We start from the raw sequence: 26134 nt of genomic DNA on the forward strand, positions 1-26134 counted from the left end.
CCTAGGCTTTCCGAAACATGTCGCGCGAGTGACTAAAACAAGTGAGTCTAAACCGTGAAATTATTTAATGAATCAACCATGTTTAAATGGAAGAAGTTGGTTTTTGAACGCAAGGTTTAATGTGGATGCTTAACACACATTAACAGAAATACATGTCGAAAACGTTCAAATACATACATAACCCTAGGCACGAATTCTGGCTGCCCTAAGACTTTTAGTCGTACGTATTATATAATAAAAATAAATTCATCAGGTTCTTGTACCTAAAGTTGTATGGAGTGTACCCCTTCTATCCTCGAATGTATCCAACCCTGTTTGTGCTCGGAATGGTGGGATATAACCAGCTAGAGGTTAGAAGGGAATTGGCACTAGCCTCTTATATATTTAGGTTAGTGCGTGGGGCGGTCAGTAACCCAGAGTTACTAAAGTCAATAGGTGTTTACGCGCCCCCACGGTACGTGTGGCGGAGGCGCAGGCCGCCCCTGCTGGCCGAGCCGCACGCGCGCACCGGGTTGATGCGCACGGCCCCTTGGACGAGAGCTCTTTTTTTTTTTTTTTTTTGACACACCCTTCACCTTGAGGACCTAGTGAATTTGTAAAAGTTACATTGCTTGTGTTGTGTTATTCTTAGTTATAGTATGTATATACCTAGTTATAGTAGTAATTTATTATTTTTAAGGTTAATAGACACTATCGCATTGGGTAACTGTAATGATAGCTGTAACATTTATTAAATAAATAAATAATCTGTGGTCGTACGGTACGCCTCGCCTCGTCTTTGGTAAGCATCTTGAATAGCACAGCACCCCTTGTCGACCGGGATTAATTAGTTAATTACTATCACACTTATTATGAACTTTAATTTGTTGTAATAAGGTTACGATTACGAATAGTTAACTATATGCAAGATGTGCGCTGAGGTGAGGGATAGTCAACACCCATCAAACAATTTGTAACTGATTTACTGAAACGAGCTTGTGGGTTCCAACCCTGGCTGTGAAGTACTTAATGAAATTCTTGGAACTTAAAATGGACAAAGCGTCCTTTGATGACTTTGATGTTGTTAGTGTTGTTACTCTTCGATGAAGGCTTTGGTTTCATTACACTTATATTTAATAATGCCGTTGTTGTTATTTGTCCTAAATTTCAAAACAATTTAGTCTCAAATTACTTAAAATAATGAGTTTAATTCATATTTCATATCGTCCAAGCACTAATATACCCCCAAGTGTAAAAAAAATTTGTCCGTTTCGTCTAATTCAAAATTGTCGATGGGAATGGAACTGGTACGGACTTCTTTGAAATAGGTATTTGATAATTTTTCCATATTAAAATTTTCATAACATAGTATCCAGAACTGAACTTTTTTTTGCGCTGCACAAGCTAATTATTGCAACATCAGATGCAAACAGTCGTACAGTCGGAACAGTGCTAAAAAATCTGTTACAGGAAATCTTAACTTAGACCCCATGAAGGTATACAATTTAGCTTGCTTTTCTGCTAAATAAATATTTTATTTCGTTTCATTTACAGTAATATAAAAATTCTATATATTTTATTTAATATCAAATACAAGTAAGAATTAAAATCAAAATTACAAACTAAATTAAAAACTAAAATTAAAAACTAAACTTAAAAATAAACTATAAATAAAAAATTTGCCCCAAATCAGTACCGTCTATTGGCAGCGTGCCTAGAAGGCTGGCAGCATTGCCACTAGTATTATATAATCTGTGGCAATGCTGATCCGCTGTGCTAGATATGAACCAGCCCTCTGGTCACGCGTCAACTATTTACCTGCGGCAAAGATAGATATAACTCCGTAATAGATGGATACAGTCTAAGGAAAAAACGTGCCTCGAAAATCAAGAAAATTTGATTCTCGTTCAGAGGGCGCTACTAGTTTTGGCCTACAGTCGTATAGATGGCGTTGACGGTTTCGTTTGTTATTTAACAATTTTGACGCATATCAGTGAAAGAACATGGGTCAAAATCATAAAAATAATTAATGCAAATAAAAAAAATCTATAATCTATATATAAATACATTCTATCGTATTTTTATAAATCTTCATTTTTAGTTTTAAAGTGTGTCGACAGATGGCAGTGAATTTACTGGGGTTACAAATTTTACTATGACAGTACCGCTCTAGTATAAGTTACTCTATGCCTGCGGCTACATTCCTTAAAAACTCTATGGGCACTTTCCCCCCAAGGCCCAAATAAATTTATTTATTTACATATCTCAAGAAACATCTCACTGCTAAAGAAAATAAACAAACGAAACTTCCTGCCTCGCACAGCTAAACTGTGAAATGAACTATCGCCTGCGGTATTTCCGGACCGATATGACCTTCAAACCTTCAAGAAAAGAGCGTATTCCCATCTTAAAGGCCGGCAACGCACTTACAACCCCTCTGGTGTTGCGGGTGTCCATGGGCGGCGGTAATCGCTTACCATCAGGTGATCCGTCTGCTCGTTTGCCTCCTATTTCATAAAAAAAAAAAAAAAAAAAAAAAAAAAAAAAAAAAAAAAAAAAAAAAAAAAAAAAAAAAAAAACGAGAAAATACACTGTCAAGCCATCAAAACTTATCGAATTAACATTGTCGATATTACACGGGCCTGCTGAGCCCTACAATAACTTGGGCTTTGTTCCCCTTTGTTGGGAAAGAGTTTATTAATTGACCCGGTCCGTCAGTTTCTGTGAGCCACAGCACTTAGAATTTAGAATACAGACAGTAGCTCAAAAAACCGGCCAAGTGCGAGTCGGACTCGCGCACCGAGGGTTCCGTACTTTTTAGTATTTGTTATAGCGGCAACAGAAATACATCATCTGTGAAAATTTCAACTGTAGGTATCACGGTTTGTGAGATACAGCCTGGTGACAGACAGACTGACAGACAGACGGACAGCGGAGTCTTAGTAATAGGGTCCCGTTTTTACCCTTTGGGTACGGAACCCTAAAAAGTAACATAAGCCAGTAGTTCAACTGAACCATGAACATACATCCGGGTTTTGGGTGCGGGAATGATATTATTAATTTTGCGGGTATTTATAATTTTGTTTATTGTAAAATAATTACCAAACTATCCCGTGCCGTTTATGAATATTATGAATAAGCGCACTCCAAAGGTAACCACAAAACGAGTACTCCCCCTGTACCCTGTACCCTGTACTGTGTCGACTTATTACGGACTTGCCTCGCCCGAGGCGTGCCCGAGGCAAACTGACTATGCCATGTTTCCCACCCCATGCTATTCTCTGTGGCTACCAACGCTATCGAGAACGTAACTTACTTTACAGTACATATGGTGCTACTTTCTCGCACTAGTGCGTAAAGAGCACTTTTCGTGCATATGTCGAAAGTTTAAAGGGCCATATGTACTGTAAAACGTTGTACGATACACGTGCGAAAAGGTAATTCGGAACTCGTGTCGATTTAAAACACTCCCTGCGGTCGTGTTTTAATTTATCGCCACTCGTTGCGAATTTCCTATTTTTCACACTTGTATCGTAATGTAACTATGGATCTCGCTCGTGACATATATAATGTGCGAGCGCCATGTATATAAAGTAAATTACGTAGAAGTTAGCGTATATGTCAGTTTTGACAATGTCAGTGACTCATGGTACGGGTACTGTTGTCTCCCTTTCTTTTAAGGTGAATTGTTTTAAGGATTATGAGTTTCCAATGAAATTGTAAGGACGAACTCCTATACAAAGGAATTTATCGAAAAGACTGATTGAAAATTTGCTTTGTTTAGATACCTAAGTGATGTTGTTCATTGAAAATTATAAACAATGATTTCTCCCTCCTAAAGAAATTCAGCGAGGGAATGCCGCCAGCATCCTCCCGGGAATCGAACTGACTAAAAATTCCAAAAATTACACAATAGTAATCTGTGACAATAGCGAGCAATTTTATTCTACTAGTCGATACAGTTGATGCTAATGATACCATTTCTCCAAGAAACATTAGGTCTTACACTTGTCTGTCGTACAAAATGGGGCATTTTCTATGAAAAGGGGCCTTATTGTCGATGGCGCTTACGCCGCACAGCGTCGCGCGGCATTGTATTTATATCGACGCATCGTTTATAATGGCGTAAGCGCCATCGACAATAAGGTCCCTTTTTATAGAAAATACCACAAATATCCATTAAATCGGATATTTAGTACTCAAGAATATTTTTAGACAAAATTTAAAAAAGTGAAAAATCTTTGAATGCAGTTTTGTTTCTTTTTAAAAATAAAAGAATGTTTCCTTTGAGTAAAATGAGCTAACTTAAGGTTCTAAGGCACTTTCCCTCCAGGGCCCATAAATTTTTTCCAACCTGTATACCTATTATACTATTTTTCAAACGCCATGGGTACGGTTGCACCTGTCATCTCAGGACAATTTTGCAAGATCTTGCGTTGTAAAATTAAATTAATCTATCAATTTAACATACTATGTACAATACAATAGTAACATTCTTAAAAAGTAAAAATGTTAGGTTGGCAATAACATCACTAGTTTAGTTTGACATTTAGTGTTATCTATGGCAACTCTCTCTTCTACCCAAGATGGCGTCGCTGTACAAGTGTTGAGACTGAGCTCCACAAATATATTATAAGAATAAATTATATAAGAAAGTCAGTTCGTCTTTCCTTCATCACCATTATAACATGGTGTCAGAAGTGTCGTGATGAGTGACTCAGAAGATCAGACAGAAGTCAAACGGAAACAAGAAAAAGTCACACGCGCCGAACTTGCACCTCCAACAACGGAAATGGCGGAGGGAAGTGAAGATGTCGGAATCAAGTCGCATGGACTTGGTACATCTTTACCGAAGCTCATGATTTCGTCGGACACCACAAATAATAATGCGGAAGAATGGAAAAGGTGGTGGCAGCGGTTTGACATATATTTATTGGCATCGGGACTTGACAAGGCGGACGACAAAAGAAAAATTGCAATCATGCTGCACTCCATGGGCGTTAAAGGTTTGGAAATCTTTAATTCTTTCAACGTAGACTTCGACAAATGCCAATTAAAGGAAATCAAAAAGAAATTTGACACTCATTTTGAACCTCAAAAAAATCTTACCATGACACGTTATATGTTTTTCACACGGAAGCAGAGTAAATCTGAAAACATCGATGATTTCCTAACTGATTTAGAGAACAAGAGCAAAGATTGTGAATTTAAAGAGCTGAGAGAGTCTCTTATCAGGGATATTTTTATTGCAAACATGAGTTCTGAGCTGTCACATGTTCGACAAAGGTTGTTACAAGAGCCCAATTTGTCATATGCTAGGATGCGTGAGCTTGCAAAAGCTGTCATTGCGGCTCAACAAGATTCGGACAGAATAGTACAGGAGAGCACCGGCACACAGAATGTGTTGCAACTGAGGGGCAGAAGCAACAACCGCAGTAACAGTCATCACAGATCAAAGTCAAGATACTCAACGTCAAGTCAGTCACCGTCAAGAAGTCAGTCAGCATCAAGAAATCAGTCAACGTCAAGAAATCAGTCAACATCAGAATATCAGTCATCGGGTCGACCACACTACCAGTCAGCTCCGTCGAGGCCATGGCAGAGAGGTCAGCAGTCTACATGCACGCGCTGTGGGCAGGTGCATCGCTTCAAGTGTCCAGCAGTCAACGTACAATGCAGGTCATGTAACTCTTATGGTCACTTTGCAAAATTTTGTTTTAAAAATAAAAATGTAAGACAATTAGAGCTAGAAAACCTCGATGATGATAATGCTTACTGCGCTGAGAGGTTATTTGTGGGGCAAGTACAGAACAAAAACAGAAATAAAAAGTCTTGGTACTTAAATGTCAATGTCAATGGTCGAGATATAAATTGCCTTTTAGACACTGGGGCCGAGCTTGATTTGATGTCGTTACAAACTTACAAAACTTTAGGGCTCAACAATATAGTTGAAACCACTCTTACTGCTAAGGCATATAGGTGTGAACTTCCAATAATAGGGGAAACAGAATTGGAATGTCATTTCAATAACAGAGTAGAGAAAATAACCTTTGCAGTGACAACTGTAAATGGTGAAACCATTTTAGGTCTAGATACATGTGATCGAATTGGTATAGTCAAACGTGTTTATCAGCTAACTGAGGAAGTAATAGAAAAAAATAATTGTCAAATTCTTACACAATATAATGATGTTTTTCAGGGTCTGGGGTGTCTACCTCCTGTCTGCCATCTGAAACTGAAGTCTGATGCTGTGCCATGCATTGATCCTCCGAGGAAGGTACCATTTGCGCTACTGAAGGACCTACGGGATGAGCTGGATCGCATGGAGAGCATGAAAGTCATTGAAAAAGTCACCAAGCCAACGGCATGGGTCAACTCTGTAGTAGTCACCGTCAAGTCAACAGGTCAGCTTAGAATATGTCTAGATCCTAGAAATTTGAATAAAAATATTATGAGAGAACATTATCCATTAAAAAATATTGATGAGATTAGGTCGCAATTGAAAGGTGCTACTTGTTTTTCACATCTTGATGCGTTCTCAGGTTTTTGGTCTTTGAAACTTGATGAGGAGAGTTCTGAACTTTGCACATTCCAAACTCCCTTTGGTAGATATAAATATCTTAGATTACCTTTTGGCATAAATGCATCAACAGAGATTTTTTATAGAGTCATTAATGAGTTATTTGGTGACATAGAGGGCGTTCTCATTTTTGTAGATGATTTTTTAGTTTATGGTGAGACCCCAGAGATTCATAATCAACGACTTAAAAAAGTGCTAGATAGGGCTAGACAAGTCAATTTAAAATTAAATAAGTCGAAATGCAAATTTGGAGTGTCGGAGGTAGAATTTTTAGGATATATTTTTAACCGAGATGGTGTCAAAGTCAGTCAAGAAAGAGTCAAGGCGATCAAAGAGATGCAAAGTCCCAGTAATCTTAAAGAATTACAAAGATTTCTCGGGATGGTAAATTTTGTAGGATGTTTCATTGATAATTTGTCAGCAAAGACCACTCTCATGAGAACTTTGTTAAAAAAAGACGTGCCCTGGCAGTGGGACAGTAACTATGAAAAAGAATATTGTGAATTAAAGGAAATAATATGTAACACGCCAGTTTTAGCACACTATGATGTAAATTTGCCACTGATTCTATCAGTAGACTCGTCAAAGTCAGCGATAGGTGCTGTAATTTTACAGAATAATAAGCCAATTGCATACAGTTCAAAAACACTAACTAAGTCACAAGAAAATTTTGCACAAATTGAAAAAGAGCTATGTGCAATTCAGTTCGGATGTTGTAAATTCAATCAGTATGTCTATGGACGTAAAGTCATTGTGCACACGGATCATAAACCATTGGTTTATCTGTTTAAAAAGCCTTTGCATGAGGTACCAGCAAGACTGCAGCGTATGATGCTAACTTTACAGAAGTATGATTTAGAAGTTATTCACATACCTGGCAAAGAAATGTATATATCTGATACTTTGTCTAGAGCAGCTATGAAAGACCATTTTATTCCAGAAAATGAATCTGATATGTCTTACCATGTCAATTTAGTCGAGTCAAATTTAGCGATCAGTCAAGAGTACAAAAATAAATTAAAACAGGCAACCATTGATGACGAAACCCTTCAATTGTTAAAAAAATATTATTTTGAAGGTTGGCCAAGTAGTAAAGATAAAATCAATTTATTAGTGAAGCCATATTGGAACATGCAGGGTGAAATTCATGTCATAGGAGATTTATTGTTCAAAGGGTCAAATTTAATTGTTCCAAAGTCCATGCAAAAAGAAATATTAAATAAATTGCATGAAGGTCATCAAGGGATAAATAAGTGTCTAAGATTAGCTAGAGATTCGTTATATTGGTCTAACATGTCTGCTGATATAAAAAATGTAGTGGAACAATGTGACACCTGTGCCAAGTTCAAGCCATGTAATCAAAAGGAACCCTTAAAAAACTATGAAATTAGCAAATATCCTTGGCAAAGAGTTGGCATTGATCTAATGCACTTTGAGAACTTAACCTACATTGTAGTAACTGATTATTACTCAAAGTACATAGAGACAGCATTGTTAAAAAATAATAGTACGGCTCAAAATGTCATAATAAATTTAAAGTCAATATTTGCCAGACATGGGATACCTATGACATTAGTGTCAGATGGTGGTCCTCCCTTTCAGTCATCAGAATTTAAATCATTTCTATATGAATGGGACATAGAACATATAGTAACAGCTCCTTATCATTCAAACTCTAATGGCCAAATTGAAAGTGCTGTGAAAATTTTAAAAAATATGTTCAAAAAATGTAAGGAAGATGGATCAGATCCTTACTTAGCATTATTACAGTATAGAAATACAGCTAAAAATCATATGTTATCACCGGCTGAGTTATTAATGTCTAGAAAATTAAGAAGTAAGATACCAGTAAACTTTAACAAACTCAGACCTAAAGCTGTGACATTTAAGGAATACAAACAATCAGCTGTTAAAAATAATGAAGATATGTCTAGATATTATAATAGGAATGCTAAATCAATGTCCATTTTGTATCCAGGAGACCAGGTTTATTATAAGAAAAATCCACACAGTACTTGGGAAAAGGCTGTAATTGTTAAACGGTTAAGTAATAATAGGTCATATGTGATAAAAACTAGTAATGATGTAACTTATGTAAGAAATAGGATTCATCTTATTCATAACTATAGTATCTTGAATAGTGACTTGACACAATCGTCTCCCATGCGATCTTGCTCACCACGAAGGGAAAGAAGTATGGAAGTGGCAGAGGCAAGGCAGGAGACGGGTACTCCAGCACCAGTAATAACTGATCACAGAGTGACGAGATCAGGACGTGTTGTTAAACCTCCAAAGCGTTATATAACGGAAATTTAGATATAATATAGTTTAGTCAACTGATATGTAAAATAAATATGCTTAGTAATACTCTAGTAATTAAGTCAACTCAATGTAAATGTAGTTTTGCAATTAAGCTATTTCATAAAATGTAAACTAAATTGTGTAACTGTAAAGACCAGTTAATGAAAAGACTGTATCATAATTTGTAGAATATTTTATTGTTAACTATAAACATAAATACATTGATTTTAGTAATGACTATAGAGACCAGTTAAAGGAATAGACTGTCATGTTTAAATGTGAAGATTATTTAATTGTTAATACTTAGGTAACTGAAAGACTTTAACATAACATGTTGTAAAGATGAGTTAAATAAGAGACTGGTCATCAATGTAATTATAATATAAACTTAAGGAAAGGGATGTTAGGTTGGCAATAACATCACTAGTTTAGTTTGACATTTAGTGTTATCTATGGCAACTCTCTCTTCTACCCAAGATGGCGTCGCTGTACAAGTGTTGAGACTGAGCTCCACAAATATATTATAAGAATAAATTATATAAGAAAGTCAGTTCGTCTTTCCTTCATCACCATTATAACAAAAATAATTAAGGTTAAGTATAAGCGTATAAGTTATAAATTGTTTGGAGATGGCATCTGTCACCGTATTCATGGTACACCCAACGACCCAACGTAAGTGTGGTGCGAACTGCGAATTGGACAATATTAATTTATGCAAACATCCAATTTCCGGCAAAAATGGAGGTCGGAAGCGTGTGATTTATCTCCACGAACCTTTTTACGGGTCCCTAATGAGGTTCATAATTACCGCCATTCACGGAACCCAATTACCGATAGCCCGATCCACGCTTTGCACCTACCAAGTTATAATATCATCGATTTTTAGTAGCTCTAGTAATCGCAACGTTATGCCAAACGTATACGACTAATGTTTGCTTAGCTGGGGTTACGAACCGCAAAATAATAACGACGCGTGTAAGCGATCGATTTTTAAAGAACACCGAAGAAGGGACATAGATTAAAATGGGTTTTAATACGGTGCGACAAGGATCTTTTTGGAATGTAGCGGCGAAGGGTAGCGTTGTGTGTGTACGGATATTTAGTTTCATGGAAACGGGCTGTAGATGTTTGTGTGAGTGAACCGTATTCAAATAATACAAAAGGGTTGTGTATGTGTGCGTAACTGCTTACATTCGGAGTTTCGGACGATCAGATCAGTGTCGGCTGAAACGCCGGTGGAGTTGCAAGTGTCGAAATATTTGCGTCAAAATTGTGTATAAAGTACCGTCAGCATGGCAAGTGTGAGAAAACGGAGAAAAAATGTTCCCGCTGAGGTGAGGTATTTATTTTGGTGTTAAATGTTTTCATCACACTTGCTCGAAAAATAAACTGTTTATACTCTAATTAATTTATGTTTAAATGATTTAGTAACCGTTTAAAATATTTTTACACAATTTTCAAATGTGGTTGAATACCGGATAGTTCTGTGCCTTGTATGCCTAACCTGTCGTCAAAAAATGACAATATGGCGGACGAATGTTTGAAATGTCACCATATTTAGGAATTATTTCGTTTAAATTGTAGTTATTTCTTCGCAAGTGTGATGAAAAACATTGTATGTATCTCCGGGGGTAAGAATATTGCAAACTCGGGTCTTTAATTCACTCCAGCCTGCGGTTGTTGTGAATTAACACTCTCGTCTCCAATATTTTTCACTTACCCCCCTCGTTGCACAATGTACTATTATGTTTAGTTTACTTTGGTATTTTAGGTGTTAATTTCGATATACCTACGAAATAATATTAGCATGTCGAAAAATGTGTTATAATAATAGTACTTTTTTGTTTATTACAGGGCCGTGCTATCATCGCTAGAGTTTTCCACTTTCTTAGAGACGAATATAAGTTCACGGAACTTTATAAAGAACCACATTGTGATGTGTCACATTTGCGCAACATATCCAAGCGCACCGCGGAAGCAACGGGCACAAGTACAAGAACAGTACAGAAAATATTACAAGAAGAAAGACAGCTTCCCAGTGGATCTACTAAATTTCCAGCACCACTCAAAAACAGACAAAAAAGACCCGGTAAAGTAGATATCAACGAACGTTTAGCTTATACCATACGAAGCTCAATACGTAATTCTTATTTCAAACTTAAAGAAATACCGACATTAAAAAAAGTGAGACAGACCTTAAATGAACAAATCGGTATTGATGTCTGCCTAGTAACAATTCGTAAGTTATTATTGAAACTGGGCTACACGTGGACTAAGTCAGACACTGGTAGAAAAGTTTTGATTGAGCGACATGACGTCCAAATGAGCAGATTGCAGTATTTGAAAAAAATTACTGAATACCGCTCCCAAGGTCGGCCTATTGTCTATACTGATGAAAGTTTCGTCACGACGAAAAATGTTAAATGTGGCTCACGAGCCCCACACGTAGCTAGGTATATTTTAGCACACGCTGGAACTTCAGATGGGTTCATTGAGAACGCTTGTTTACTTTACCAAGCTAACACACTTAGCGGAGATGAGTTTGCGAAAAAGAACTTTGAATTTTACCAAAAATGGCTAGATAAAAAATTGCTACCAAATTTACCGGACGGTTCTGTGATAGTGTTAGACAACACATCATTCAATAATATTTTCGTGGAGACACTGCCGACGATGCATGCAGATAAATCTCAAATGGAAGCATGGCTGTCGTCCAAGAACATACCTTTCGAAGCAAACTTACGCCAAGTTGAGTTATACGACTTAATAAGACGGCAAAAAAGCGCATTTACTACATATAAAATCGATACCTACATAAAGAGTAAAGGATTCGAAGTACTGCGCCTGCCTCCGCACCACCCAGAACTTAACGCCATATTGAACATATGGGACACCGTTAAAAACGACATTGTTACGGTCGACCATGATGTAGCTTACACGGAAAAAATTATTCGCCATGGTGTTGAAAAAATAACTGGTGAAACATGGCGCAATACCTGCGACACAGTAATTAAGAAAGAAAATGAATATTTGGAGTACTTTGACACTGGCTTTGTATACATAGCCAATTTGCAAGACGAAAGTGAGGGCGAAATGGAATCTGACCCTGAATCGGCCGAATCTGAAAGTGATGGTAGTGGCGACTTTGACGATTCAACCTTCGTAGAAGATGAGTAATAAAATAAATACTTGAATGAAACTTATAATACTTATATTTCATTAGCCATATTCCTCCTGAATCCCTTAGTAATTTATCGGCTACGACCAAAAGGAGACGAAAAACAAATGAGCGACCGGCGTTGAGTCTAGGTCTTATTCAAATTGGTCTAGTTTTATAATGGAATATCACGAAAAATTAACACATACTATAGATATTACACAAGTTAAAATGCATTATTAAATTTAACATTTATATTCAATATCTTGAAAAAATGATTGTACTAACATCTCACAATTGATCTGATAACTAGGTTAATATTAAAATATATGTAGGTGTGTATTTGTAACTGTTCAATAATGCTTGTTACTAGGCCTAAGAATATTTTGAAATCTTGAATCTTAAATAATGTTTATCTTCATCAAAAAGCTGGAAATAGATGATCAAATATTACACCAACACAAGACGAAAATTGAGTAAAATAACTTATATGTATAAGTGGTCGGTGGCCCGAAACAACAGAAGATTTTTTATTAATATTTTTACTTAAGTACACATCTTTTACAAATTTACTTTAAAAATAAAACTGCAACAATCAATTTAACTGAAACAAAACGTTTTCATAATATTGTCCTTTAGATTTGATATGCAAACGTTGTTAAAATTATGAACAATATGTCTAATAAAAAGAAATGTTAATTTATTTTTGTGCCCTCATATTTTATTTGTGTGCGCTGAGTTTGCTAACGCTACCCTGCTCATGCGCCCAAACACGTGTTCACAGCTTACTACTACACGCGCAAGCCGCACGGTGTTTTGAGATAACACATTGACACTGGTATTAATAGAATTTGAGCTCTATTGCTCACGTCCTTCAGCTCAAATTTGTTTGGTGTTAGTTTCGTTAGCGGCGTAGTGGCCGTCAAATGAAATAGTCGGTAGGTAATAAGAATAACTTGTATCCACTACAATATATTCTGTTTTGTATTACCGTAGACTAAAATGACATTTCATATGGTACTAAGAAATGTCATGTCTTACACATGAAACGTCATTTTAGTCTACGGAATAAAAAAACAGACCTTAGTGATTCATAATTTTTGCAGTGTTAGTATTTGAATTAAAGTTAGGTTTGGGCCAAAGAATATAATACTCACTAGGAGAATAACGATAAGTATGCAAAAATATGTCCCCTTCAAATGTTCGTTTATACTAGTGGCGCCCTCGTTGTGTACCAATGGAACGAAAATTGTCAAGCGGTTTAGCCTAGTGGTAGTAATTCTGTTGATAAACATATGTGGTATTTTCTATAAAAAGCCCACGCCATTATAAACGATGCTCCGATATAAATACAATGCCGCGCGACGCTGTGCGGCGTAAGCGCCATCGACAATAAGGTCCCTTCTCAATCTTCTCATAGAAAATTATACCCTATAAATTACGCGGTCTTAGATTAAATAAAAAAGACCATGTATTCGGGAAAGAAACGAGTAGGTACTGTAAAGGGGCCCACTAACTATCAGTCCGCCGGACGATATCGGCCTGTCAGTTGTTCGGAACTGTCAAATTTTTCTTCTATCTGACAGGCCGATATCGTCCGGCGGACTGATAGTCAGTGGGCCCCTTTAGGTCTTTAAGGATGATCAACTGATCATTAGAAATTGATCAAACAGGAAAGGTTAACACTTACATCAAATACCTGACCTACAGTCGCCATCAAATATATCAGAGCGCCCGAGGTGCTCAAAACATCTGAACACGCACTCTAACGCCTTGACAATAGAGGCGTGTTCAGATATTTGTGAGCACCTCGGCCGCTCCGATATATCTGATGCCGACTGTACAATACAATACCACAGAATAACTAATATTACTACCGCAAAAAGTAACATTTCCCAAAAAATTATCCGAAAACCAGTTCTAATTTAACCAAAACACCTGACAAGTGCGATGCGACCTGATGAGTTGCCTCCTGAGGTATTTCCTTTGTGCTACGACATGGGATTCTTCAAGAAGCGGGTATTTAGGGTTCTCAAGGGTCGGCAATGCTTAAGTGGCTCCTGTGATGTTGCTTACGTCCATGGGCGACGATGACTGCTTCCCATCAGGCGGCTCGTCTGCTCGTTTGCTGAATATCACATTAAAAAAAAAAAAAAAGTGCGAGTCGGACTCGCCCACCGAGGGTTCCGTACTCAAGGGTAAAAACGGGACCCTATTACTAAGACTCCGCTGTCCATCTGTCTGTCACCAGGCTGTATCTCATGTACCGTGATAGCTACAAGCACCTACTAGACAGTTGAAATTTTCACAGATGATGTATTTCTGTTGCCGCTATAACAACAAATACTAAAAAGTACGGAACTCTCGTTGCGCGAGTCCGACTCGCACTTGGCCGGTTTTTAGTATTAGTTGTTATAGCGGCAACAGAAATACACCATCTGTGAAAATTTCAACTGTCTAGCTATCACGGTTCATGAGATACAGCATGGTGACGGACAGACGGATAGACAGACCTAGATGGACAGACGGACAGTGGTGTCTTAGTAATAGGGCCCCGTTTTTACCCTTTGGGTAGGGAGCCCTAAAAATATCAAGTCTGAATATCTTTCTTGGCGGCAACAACATAACCTTCCCAAGGCATAGATGATAGAGTAACTTATACTAGAGCGGTACTGTCATAGTAAATTTTGTAACCCCAGTAAATGCACTGCCATCTGTCGACACACTTTAAAACTAAAAATGAAGATTTATAAAAATACGATAGAATGAATTTAAATATAGATAAATGATTTTTTTTATTTGCATTAATTATTTTTATGATTTTGACCTGTTCTTTCACTGATATGCGTTAAAATTGTTAAATAACAAACGAAACCGTCAACGCCGTCTATTCGACTGTAGGCCAAAACTAGTAGCGCCCTCTAAACGAGAATCAAATTTTCTTGATTTTCGAGGCACGTTTTTTCCTTAGACTGTATCCATCTATTACGGAGTTATATCTATCTTTGCACAAGGGAATCGTTAATTTTCTGTCATACAAATGACAGAAAAATAACTATTCCTACTTTTTTTTCATTATTGTTCATTCTCTCTGATCTACTGAGCCTACTGTCTTAGCACAGGAATCCCTTTCGAATTAATAAAGTTAGAAAAGAGCGGGTAGTACTCGCGCATGTGATACCGGCGCGGCCCTCCTGTGCTAAGCCTTCGATTTGTGCCATTTTCAATCAAAAGGGTACTTATTGTCGGTTGTCAATGAGGGCTAACGCGTATGAATTCGCCGCTAGGGGCGCTAGTGTAGATGGTGGTCTTTTCCATAGTTCGAAATGTCAAATGTCAGTTGTCACTTCAATGACTGACAGCTGTTCTTTAGTCTTTTGGACCACCATCAACAGAGGCGCCAACTGGTGAGCAAAAAAACGATAGCCCGCATAACGCGCTATTTCCATACAGCTTCTTCTTCTTCTTCTTCTTTTAAAATTATGGCTTCAGCCAAGTGGGACTATTTCGCCAGTATCAAGGTATTAAGAGGTTTAAAAACTACAAAAATTGTACGGTTGTACAAGACAGTGTACGGTGATTCGTTAGCTCTTGTAAATCGATAGCTAGACTTTACAAGAAGCACGTGGACTACCGGCCGTTGACTCCAAGATGGTGGTTAAACGCACTTCAAAATTAATTCTCCATTCACTGCACACTACCACATTAGTTTACTGTATAATAAGCTATCGATATTACACTTTAAACAATATTAATGAGCAAAAAACAAAGTAATTAATAACGATGCTAACTATCAAGATGGCGCTCGAACCGGAAGTCCCATACAGCTTCAATTTGAAATCTAGTTATTGACAAGCGACAATGTGGTACCTTTTGGTTGAAAATGTCACTTTTTTTAAATACCACGTCGGTGGCAAACAAGCCTATTGACGCCTGCAACACCAGATATATATTACATTACATTATTTGGTTACTTCTTAAAAACTCTAATATGACTCGCTTGAAAAAAACTAGATACAATCGCCATCAGTTATATCGGAGCGGTCAAGGCGCTCACAAATATCTGAACACGCCTCTATGAGGGCTATCGTTTTTTTGCTCACCAGTTGGCGCCTCTGTTGATGGTGGTCCAAAATACTAAAGAACAGCTGTCAGTCATTGAAGTGACAAGTGACATTTGACATTTCGAACTATGGAAAAGACCACCATTTACACTAGCGCCCCTAGCGGCGAATTCATACGCGTTAGCCCTCATTGTCAAGGCGTTAGAGTCGTGTTTAGAATGTTTAGATATTGTGAACACCTCGGCCGCTCCGATATATATTATCTGATGGTGACTGACCTACCTACCTACCCATCGTTTCATCGCGCCATAGGACACGCTATAAATAAATGTGTCGTTCTCAAGCAAAAGGTACCACATTGCCGCTTACCACAAGGGTGAAATTTGCTTGCATCTCTATACGAATAATCTGTCAGAGCGTCCTTGTAGTAAGCGACAATGTGGTACCTTTTAATTGAGAACGACACAAATGCTATAATAGTATTAATAGTGCCCGGCAACTGAACGAGCTTGATTCCGAACGAGTGTTGCTTTGCGTGTTTTACATTCTAAGATTGCAATAAAAAAATACGTGTAACATTTTTATCCTCGATTTTTTTAATGAATAAATAAAATAATTTTATTTTGTATTTGTTTAATTTGATTTTTTTTATTTAACTACCAGTGTAAGTAACCTTGACTTACTCGAGCGCATTCAATTTTTAGGATTCTGTAACCAAATGGGAAAAAAACGGAACCATTATAGATTCGTCATGTCTGTCTGTCTGTCTGTCTGTCCGTCCGTATGTCACAGCCACTTTTCTCTGAAACTATAAGAACTATACTGTTGAAAATTGGTAAGTAGATGTATTCTGTGAACCGCATTAAGATTTTCAAAAATAGAAACAAAAAATTTTTTTTGGGGGTTCCCCATACTTGGAACTGAAACAAATTTTTTTTTCATTAAACCCATACGTGTGGGGTATTTATGGATAGGTCTTCAAAAATGGTATTTAGGTTTCTAATATCATTTCTTTCTAAACTGAATAGTTTGCGCGAGAGACACTTCCAAAGTGGTAAAATGTGTGCCCCCTTGTAACTTCTAAAATAAGAGAATAATAAAACTGAAAAAAATATATGATGTACATTACCATGCAAACTTCTACCCAAAATTGGTTTGAACGAGATCTAGTAAGTAGTTTTTTTTAATACGTCATAAATCGTAAACCGCAATTTACCTTTCACTCGCGTTTCACATAAAAAAATACATTGTCAAAATTATGTAATGTACGGAACCCTCAGTGCGCGAATCCGACTCGCACTTGGCCGGTTTTTTAATATTGATAACTATTTTTTTTTAAATGTAATAAGGATTTCTTAAAAAAAAAACAATCAACTTGTCACTTTCGAGTTCATAAAGCGGCCCACTGACTATCAGTCCGCCGGACGATATCGGCCTGTCAGTTGTTCGGTAGTGTCTAATTTTTGTTCTAACTGACAGGCCGATATCGTCCGGCGGACAGAATTGATAGTCAGTGGGCCCCTTTATTCTCAACTCACCGAAAAATCAATCGGAATAACCGCAATTCCCCTTTAACTCCATTAAATTATATAAATAAAAATCGTTCTTGCTAATTAATTGTTCAATAAAATTCAAAATACATTACATATTAATAATTTATAAAATATTCTTGTACAAAAGGCAGTAACACTATTTATTTTATAGTATTTTAATACAAAAAACCGGCCAAGTGCGAGTCGGACTCGCGCACGAAGGGTTCCGTACCATTACGGATAAAAACAGCAAAAAAATCACGTTTGTTGTATGGAAGCCCCATTTAAATATTTATATTATTCTGTTTTTAGTATTTGTTGTTATAGCGGCAACAGAAATACATCATCTGTGAAAAGTTCAACTGTCTTGCTATCACGGTTCATGAGATACAGCCTGGTGACAGACGGACAGACGTAGTAATTTCAAAATTAGAAATATTTTTTTTTTAATTTAATAATTTTTCGAATGAATATACAACGTAACAAGCGAAATACATCATAGGTAATGTTTTTTGACGTTAACTAAGTCGGAAGTCGCAAGTATCAATAAGGTTCGGTCCTTCGCGCCACCGTGCACCGCTAAACCAACTCACGCGAGCCACGGCGCGGCGAGCAGTTTCAAACCGTGCATGCTATCCCTGTCGCCCGCATTAGAAAGAAGTCTAGTTAGAAGAGGACGGCACGCATGACTGTGGCGTTCTGTATCTTTAATAGTTGTATAGTAGTTTGCTTACGCACACAGACACAACTCGGTGCGAGGCCTTGTTGAAGTTGAAACATCGAAACTGTGTGTCTGTGTTATGTGTGCAGAATCTGTGTGTGTGTTGGTGAATGGACTCTTTGGTCGCTGTGCACGCGGCCTTGAGAGTTAGGAGGTTGCGCCTTGCGCCGATACAAACAATAAATATGAAATCGAAAATGAGCGCATATTATATTAAATTAAAAAAAACTAAGATTTATTACGTCGTTTTGTCAATCCAAGTTTGCAAACGCGCACTGCCTTCAGTATGGAAGCGGAACATCCCCATGATTGGTACAATTTAGCTGTTCTGCTCTGGGGGCCTAGCAACGATGCCAATCGCTTGCGCCCCGACAACGAAGCGCTTTGTCTCTATCACTCTTACATATTAGTGCGATAGAGAGACAGATAGCGTTTCGTTGTAGTAGCGGAAACGTTTGGCATGTTGGCTACGCACCCGAGGTGCCTAGCCGAGATGCCAATTTTTATTTTTAATTGTGGTATTTTCTATAAAAAGGGACCTTATTGTCGATGGCGCTTACGCCAATATAAACGATGCTCCGATATAAATACAATGCCGCGCGATGCTGTGCGGCGTAAGCGCCATCGACAATAAGGTCCCTTTTCACAGAAAATGTCCCAGTTTAACAACCAAATCCTTTGGTACAATTTAGCTGTTTCATTGCCGTAGCGCAATTGGCATGTTGGCTAGACCCCCAGAATAGCTAAATTGTAGGTACCTACGCTACGAGTAATGATTTGGTTATTAAATTACAAACAAAACTTGACATATTGGCTAAGCACCTTGGGTGTCTAGCCAACATGCCACTCGTTTGCGCTACGACAACGAAACGCTGTCTCTATCTAATATGTAAGAGTGATAGAGAGAGACGACTATACGAGTGAATACGAAACGCTATGGAGCGTTAACGATTTGCATGTTGGCTAACCACGCTGATCGGATGATGAAACCAGATCACAGAATAACTAAACCAGATGTAACACTAACTTACTTATTCTGTGACCAAATAGTGTATGTATAGCGGAACTTTTCAATCTAAACTAAACTAAAACTTTAAGTAAGAAATATCAAATCAATCCGACTTTTAAATAGAGGGGTGAAAATCAACTTACAAAATATACTTGGTCAAGCAAATCTTGTCAGTAGAAAAAGGCGCGAAATTCAAATTTTCTATTCAAAGTCAAAGTCAAAGTCAAAGTCAAAGTCAATATAATCTTTATTCAAATAGGCCTAGCAACAAGCACTTTTAAATTGTCAAGTTTTAAATATTACCTTAATCTAAATATCAGAGCAATTTATTGATGCAGTTATTATTATTCTTAAAAACATTGAATTTGAATTATTATAGATATGTCAAATTTAATAATAAGAATTTACAAAAGGATCGTCAAACACCAAAATTGTATAAAAAATACTAGTCTAGAAACTTTCTAGAATAAAAATCTAAATGTCAAAATATATTGTATGTTATCCCTTTGTACATACATTTTTTTTTAAATTTGCCGCCTTTTTCTACTGACTAGATTTGCTTGACCATGTATATGTATATAATATAACCGATTGTTACTACAAAAATTAATTGAATAAAATATTATTTAGAATTGCCCCAATTCTAGAATAATTATTCCGTTTTTAGAGTTCCGTACGCAAAGGGTAAAAACGGGACTCCATTACTAAGACTCCGCTGTCTGTCTGTTTATCTGTCTGTCCGTCTGTCACCAGGCTGTATGCTGTATCTCACTAACCGTGATAGCTACAGTTGAAATTTTCACAGATGATGTATTTCTGTTGCCGCTATAACAACAAATACTAAAAACAGAATAAAATAAATATTTAAGTGGGGCTCCCATACAACAAACGTGATTTTATTGTCGTTTTTGCGTAATGGTATGGAACATTTGGTGCGCGAGCCCGACTCGCACTTGGTCGGTTTTTATACTTATTCAAGTTAATTTTTACCCAACTCTAGGCTCCCGCGTCTCGGCTTTCGATTTTCGCCTTTGCATCTACAAAATTATAATAACATCGATTTTTTGTAGTCCCGGAATCGCAACCTTATGCCAAACGTATACGACTCATGTTTGCTTATAGCTGGGGTTAACGAAACGCAAAATATAAACCACGCGTGGTCGCGATCAATTAAAATGGGTTTTATTGCGGTGCGATAAGGTTCTTTTTGGAATATAGCGGCTAAACGTAGCGTTGTGTGTGTACGGATATTTTGTTTCAAGGAATCGGGCTGTAGATGTTTGTGTGAGTGAACGTATTCAAATACTACAAAGGTGTTGTGTATGTGTGCGTAACTGACTGCGGCCATTCGAACGATCAGATGACAGATCAGTGTCGGCTAAAACGCCGGTGGGGTTGCAAGACTTGCAAGTGCCGAAATATTCGCATCAAGATTGTGCATAAAGTACCATCAGCATGGCAAGTGAGAAAAAACGGAAAAGAGTTATTCCCCCTGAGGTGAGGTATTTTTTTGTTTTAAATGCTTTCATCAGCATCACACTTGCTCGAAAAAGATCTTATTTCATGTAGGACAAAGGGCTGTATTGTTCCCGCGGGAGTTATGGATTGTGAAAAAAGCTATAGGTAGGGAGTAATAGGTTTTTTTTAATTATGCTACTAATTCACACACACCAAGTAGGTATATTTGAGTTTTACTATTAAAATACTGATGTTTATAATGTTATGTTTTTGCTTGTTCACAAGTATTTAATTTGATTAGTTTAGTAACAGTTTAAAATATTTTTACAGGGCTTAATACCGGATAGTTACGTGCTTTGTAGGCCTAACCTGTCAAAAAATGACAATATGGCGGACGAATGTTTGAAATGTCACTGTATTTAAGAATTATTTCGTTTAAAATTTAGTTATTTCCTTGCAAGTGTGATGGAAAACATTGTATGTATCTCCGGGGGTACGAATATCACTCCAGCCTGCGGTTGTCGTGAATTAAAACCCTCGTTTCCAAATTTCGCTTACCCCCCTCGTTTACTCGGCGCGATGACCCAAAATGATTTGTTTTTGAATATTTGGTTTATTAGGTGTTAATTTAAATATACCTTCGTAATATTAGCATATAGAAAAATGTGTTTTATAATAATATAACTTTGTTGTTTATTACAGGAGCGCGCTATCATCGCTAAAGTTTTCCATTTTCTTAAAGACGAATATATATTCACGGAACTTTATAAAGAACCACATTGTAATTTCTCACATTTGCGCAACATATCCAAGCGAACCGCGGAAATAGCGGGCACAAGTACAAGAACAGTAAATAAAATATTACAAGAAGAAAGACAGCTTCCCAGTGGATCTACTAAATTTCCAGCACCATTCAAAAACAGACAAAAAAGACCCGGTAAAATAGATATCAACGAACGTATAGCTTATACCATACGAAGCTCAATACGTAATTCTTATTTTAAACTTAAACAAATACCGACATTAAAAAAAGTGAGACAGACCTTAAATGAACAAATCGGTATTGATGCCTGCCTAGTAACGATTCGTAAGTTATTATTGAAACTGGGCTACAGGTGGACTAAGTCAGACACTGGTAGAAAAGTTTTGATTGAGCGACATAACGTCCAAATGTGCAGATTGCAATATTTGAAAAAAATTACTGAATACCGCTCCCAAGGTCGGCCTATTGTCTATACTGATGAAAGTTTCGTCACGACGAAAAATGTTAAATGTGGCTCACGAGCCCCACACGTAGCTAGGTATATTTTAACACACGCTGGAACTTCAGATGGGTTCATTGAGAACGCTTGTTTACTTTACCAAGCTAATACACTTAGCGGAGATGAGTATGCGAAGAAGAACTTTGAATTTTACCAAAAATGGCTAGATGAAAAATTACTACCAAACTTACCGGACGGTTCTGTGATAGTGTTAGACAACACATCATTCGATAATATTTTCGTGGAGACACTGCCGACGATGCATGCAGATAAATCTCAAATGGAAGCATGGCTGTCGTCCAAGAACATACCCTTCGAAGCAAACTTATGCCAAATTGAGTTATACGACTTAATAAGGCAGCAAAAAAGCGCATTTACAACATACAAAATCGATACCTACATAAAGAGTAAAGGATTCGAAGTACTGCGCCTGCCTCCGCACCACCCAGAACTCAACGCAATATTCAACATATGGGACACCGTTAAAAACGACATCGTTACGGTCGACCATGATGTAGCTTACACGGAAAAAATTATTCGCCACGGTTTTGAAAAAATAACTTGTGAAACATGGCGCAATACCTGCGACACAGTAATTAAGAAAGAAAATGAATATTTGGAGTACTTTGACACTGGCTTTGTATACATAGCCAATTTGCAAGACGAAAGTGAGGGCGAAATGGAATCTGACCCTAAATCGGCTGAATCTGAAAGTGATGGTAGTGGCGACTTTGACGATTCAACCTTCGTAGAAGATGAGTAATAAAATAAATACTTGAATGAAACTTATATTTCATTAGCCATATCATATTCCTCCTGAATCCCTTAGTAATTTGCCGGCTACGACCAAAGGGAGACAAAAAACAAATGAGCGACCGCCGTTGAGTCTAGGTCTTATTCAAATTGGTCTAGTTTAAAAATGGAACATCACGAAAAATAAACACATACTATAGATATTACACAAGTCAAAATGCATTATTAAATTTAACATTTGTATATTCAATATCTTGAAAGAATGATTGTACTAACATCTCACAATTGATTTGATAACTAGCTATTATAATATATGTAGGTATGTATTTGTAACTGTTCAATAATGCTTGTTACTAGGCCTAAGTATATTTTGAAATCTTAAATCTTAAATGATCTTTATCTTCATCAAAAAGCTGGAAATATATGATCAAATATTACACCAACACAAGACAAATATTGAGTAAAATAACTTATTCATCGTGGTTGATGGCCCAAAAAAACATTGACAAGATTTTTTATTAATATTTTTTACTTATGTACACATCTTTTACAAATTTTCTTTCAAAATAAAACTACAACAATCAATTTAACTAAAACAAAACGTTTCATAAACGTTTTCATAATATTGTCCTTTAGCTTTGATATGCAAATATGCCTAATAAAAAAAATGTCTATATTTTTGTGCCCACATATTTTATTCGTGTGCGCTGAGTTTGCTAACGCTACCTGCTCACGCGCCCTAACACGTGTTCACAGCTTACTGATGAATGATGCTCTCCTGACCGATTTCGGCCACAGCGACTGTGTGCTCTGGAGTAGGCAATTTTTAATTCGCGTTATTAGCGTGGAGCTGATCCGCTCTCTGGTGCGCCCTTAGGTGGCTCACGTACCCTATCTTCTTGCTAAATACTCGAGCACATTTTGGGCACGTCAGCGCACCACCTACATAGTTGTAGGCAGTGTTGGCCGAAACGTTAATGCAATTAACCATTAACCAGTACAAATTGAACCGTAAACTGCAACCGTCCGTTACGGCTTACGGTTCAATTTGTACTGGTTAATGGTTAATTACAATTAACGGTCGGCCAACACTGGTTGTAGGGAATCGAGGTTGGCGGCCGAGCCTTACATCTCGTTTCATGTCGAGCTCACTGCGGCGTTCAGTCTCGAAATCAGTGACTCGATCGTGAATGAGGCGCCGCCACTCGTTTATACTAGTGGCGCCCTCGTTGTGTACCAATGGAACTAAAATTGACAACCGGTTTAGCCTAGCGTGTATTCGTACTGGTAGTACCTAATTCTGTTGATAAACATAATTATTTGTTATGTTAGCGCTGCTGCAGAGAGTTGATGTGACTACTTAAAAAAAAATTAACAAAATAATTTTATTTGTTCCCAAAAATTGAGCATAACAAATATGTTTATCAACACGAATTGCTAGCAGTACCCGCCAGGCTAAAACATACATACATACACATTTAACACGAAATATATAGAAAAAAGTACCTCAAGGACTACTAACTATTACTATTAACCCGTTTGTGGTAAAATTAATTACAATTCTTCACTTCATTTAAATTAAAGGCATTTATTTTATTATTATTCTTATATTAATAAGTTGTTACAATATAGGTTAATAGACTTATAGACCTAAAGTTTCCTAAAAAATTGTATGAAAACCATGTGACATATAAATACTAACTTAAACTTAAAAAAAAAAAAAAAAAAAAAAAAAAAAAAAAAAAAAAAAAAAAAAAAAAAAAAACAAGTTGTCAAAACAATGTTAAAGCTGGGGAAAGGGAATATTTAGTATTTTTGATAACATTTCCAAAACATAATCCGAAACAGAATGTTTTAATTCAACCATAAAAACCTGATAAGTGCGAGTAGGACTCGCCCACCGAGGGTTCCGTACTTTTTAGGGTTCCGTACCCAAGGTTAAAAACGGGACCCTATTACATTATATAATCTGTGTTTGCGTATTTACATTCTAAGATTGTAATAAAAAAATGCGTGTAACATTTTTTTCCTGTATGCCACTCGTTTACGACAACGCAACGCTATCTGTCTCTATCTAATATGTAAGAGTGATAGAGAGAGATGACTATACGAGTTATACGAAACTACGGAGCGTTAACGACTGGCATGTTGGCTACGGATGATGAAACCAGATATAATACTACCATAGAGTAACTTATACTAGAGCGGTACTGTCATAGTAAATTTTGTAACCCCAGTAAATTCACTGCCATCTGTCGACACACTTTAAAACTAAAAATAAATATTTATAAAAATACGATAAAATGTATTTAAATATGGATAAATGATTTTTTTATTTGCATTATTTATTTTTATGATTTTGACCCATGTTCTTTCACTGATATGCGTTAAAATTGTTAAATAACAAACGAAACCGTCAACGCCATCTAGACGACATTAGGCCAAAGCTAGTAGCGCCCTCTGAACGAGAATCAAATTTTCTTGATTTTCGAGGCACGTTTTTTCCTTAGACTGTATCAATCTATTACGGAGTTATATCTATCTTTGATACTACCTTACTTATTCTGTGACCAGATAGTATAAAGCGGAACTTTTCAATGGAACTTTTCAACCTAAACTAAAACTTTAAGTAAGAAATATCAAATCAATCCGACTTTTAAATAGAGGGGTGAAAATCAACTTACAAAATATACTTGGTCAAGCAAATCTTGTCAGTAGAAAAAGGCGCAAAATTCAAATTTTCTATTGGATGTTATCGTGATGTATTCGCCTACATTTTTTTTTTAATTTGCCGCCTTTTTCTACTGACAAGATTTGCTTGACCAAGTATGTATATAATATAACCGATTGTTACTACAAAAATTAACTTAATTCTAAATAACATTTTATTAAATTAAATTGTCCCACTTCTAAAATAATTATTCCGTTTTAGGGTTTCGTACCCAAAGGGTAAAAACGGGACTCCATTACTAAGACTCCGCTGTCTGTCTGTCTGTCTGTCTGTTTATCTGTCTGTACGTCTGTCACCAGGCTGTATCTCACGAACCGTGATAGCTAGACAGTTGAAATTTTCACAGATGATGTATTTCTGTTGCCGGCGTTGCCGCTATAGCAACAAATACTAAAAACAGAATAAAATAAATATTTAAGTGGGGCTCCCATACAACAAACGTGATTTTAGTGTCGTTTTTTTGCGTAATGGTACGGAACCCTTCGCGCGCGAGCCCGACTCGCACTTGGTCGTTTTTTTTTCTTATTCAAGTTAATTTTTGCCCAACTTTGGGCTCCCGCGTCTCGGCTTTCGATTTTCGCCTTCGC

At 37.0% G+C, this 26134-nt stretch overlaps 3 protein-coding genes across 3 annotated transcripts in view; 2 read left to right on the top strand and 1 right to left on the bottom strand.

Annotated features, from left to right (window-relative positions):
• The window catches only part of LOC134746939 (uncharacterized), a 299672-nt gene that overhangs the window by 192503 nt on the left and 81035 nt on the right, over nt 1-26134 (bottom strand). The window lies entirely within an intron of this gene.
• On the top strand, nt 10084-12052 carry LOC134746770 (uncharacterized). Its single transcript, XM_063681298.1, has 2 exons — nt 10084-10194; nt 10715-12052. The coding sequence occupies exons 1-2, from the start codon at nt 10153-10155 to the stop codon at nt 12035-12037; spliced, it is 1365 nt and encodes a 454-aa protein (XP_063537368.1). The 5' UTR covers nt 10084-10152; the 3' UTR covers nt 12038-12052.
• LOC134746410 (uncharacterized) lies at nt 20717-22848 on the top strand. The gene is made up of 2 exons (XM_063680779.1): nt 20717-20840; nt 21504-22848. Exons 1-2 carry the CDS (start codon nt 20799-20801, stop codon nt 22824-22826), a joined length of 1365 nt encoding a protein of 454 aa, XP_063536849.1. The 5' UTR covers nt 20717-20798; the 3' UTR covers nt 22827-22848.

Source organism: Cydia strobilella, chromosome 13 (genome assembly GCF_947568885.1).
Source record: "Cydia strobilella chromosome 13, ilCydStro3.1, whole genome shotgun sequence".
NCBI lineage: Eukaryota > Metazoa > Arthropoda > Insecta > Lepidoptera > Tortricidae > Cydia > Cydia strobilella.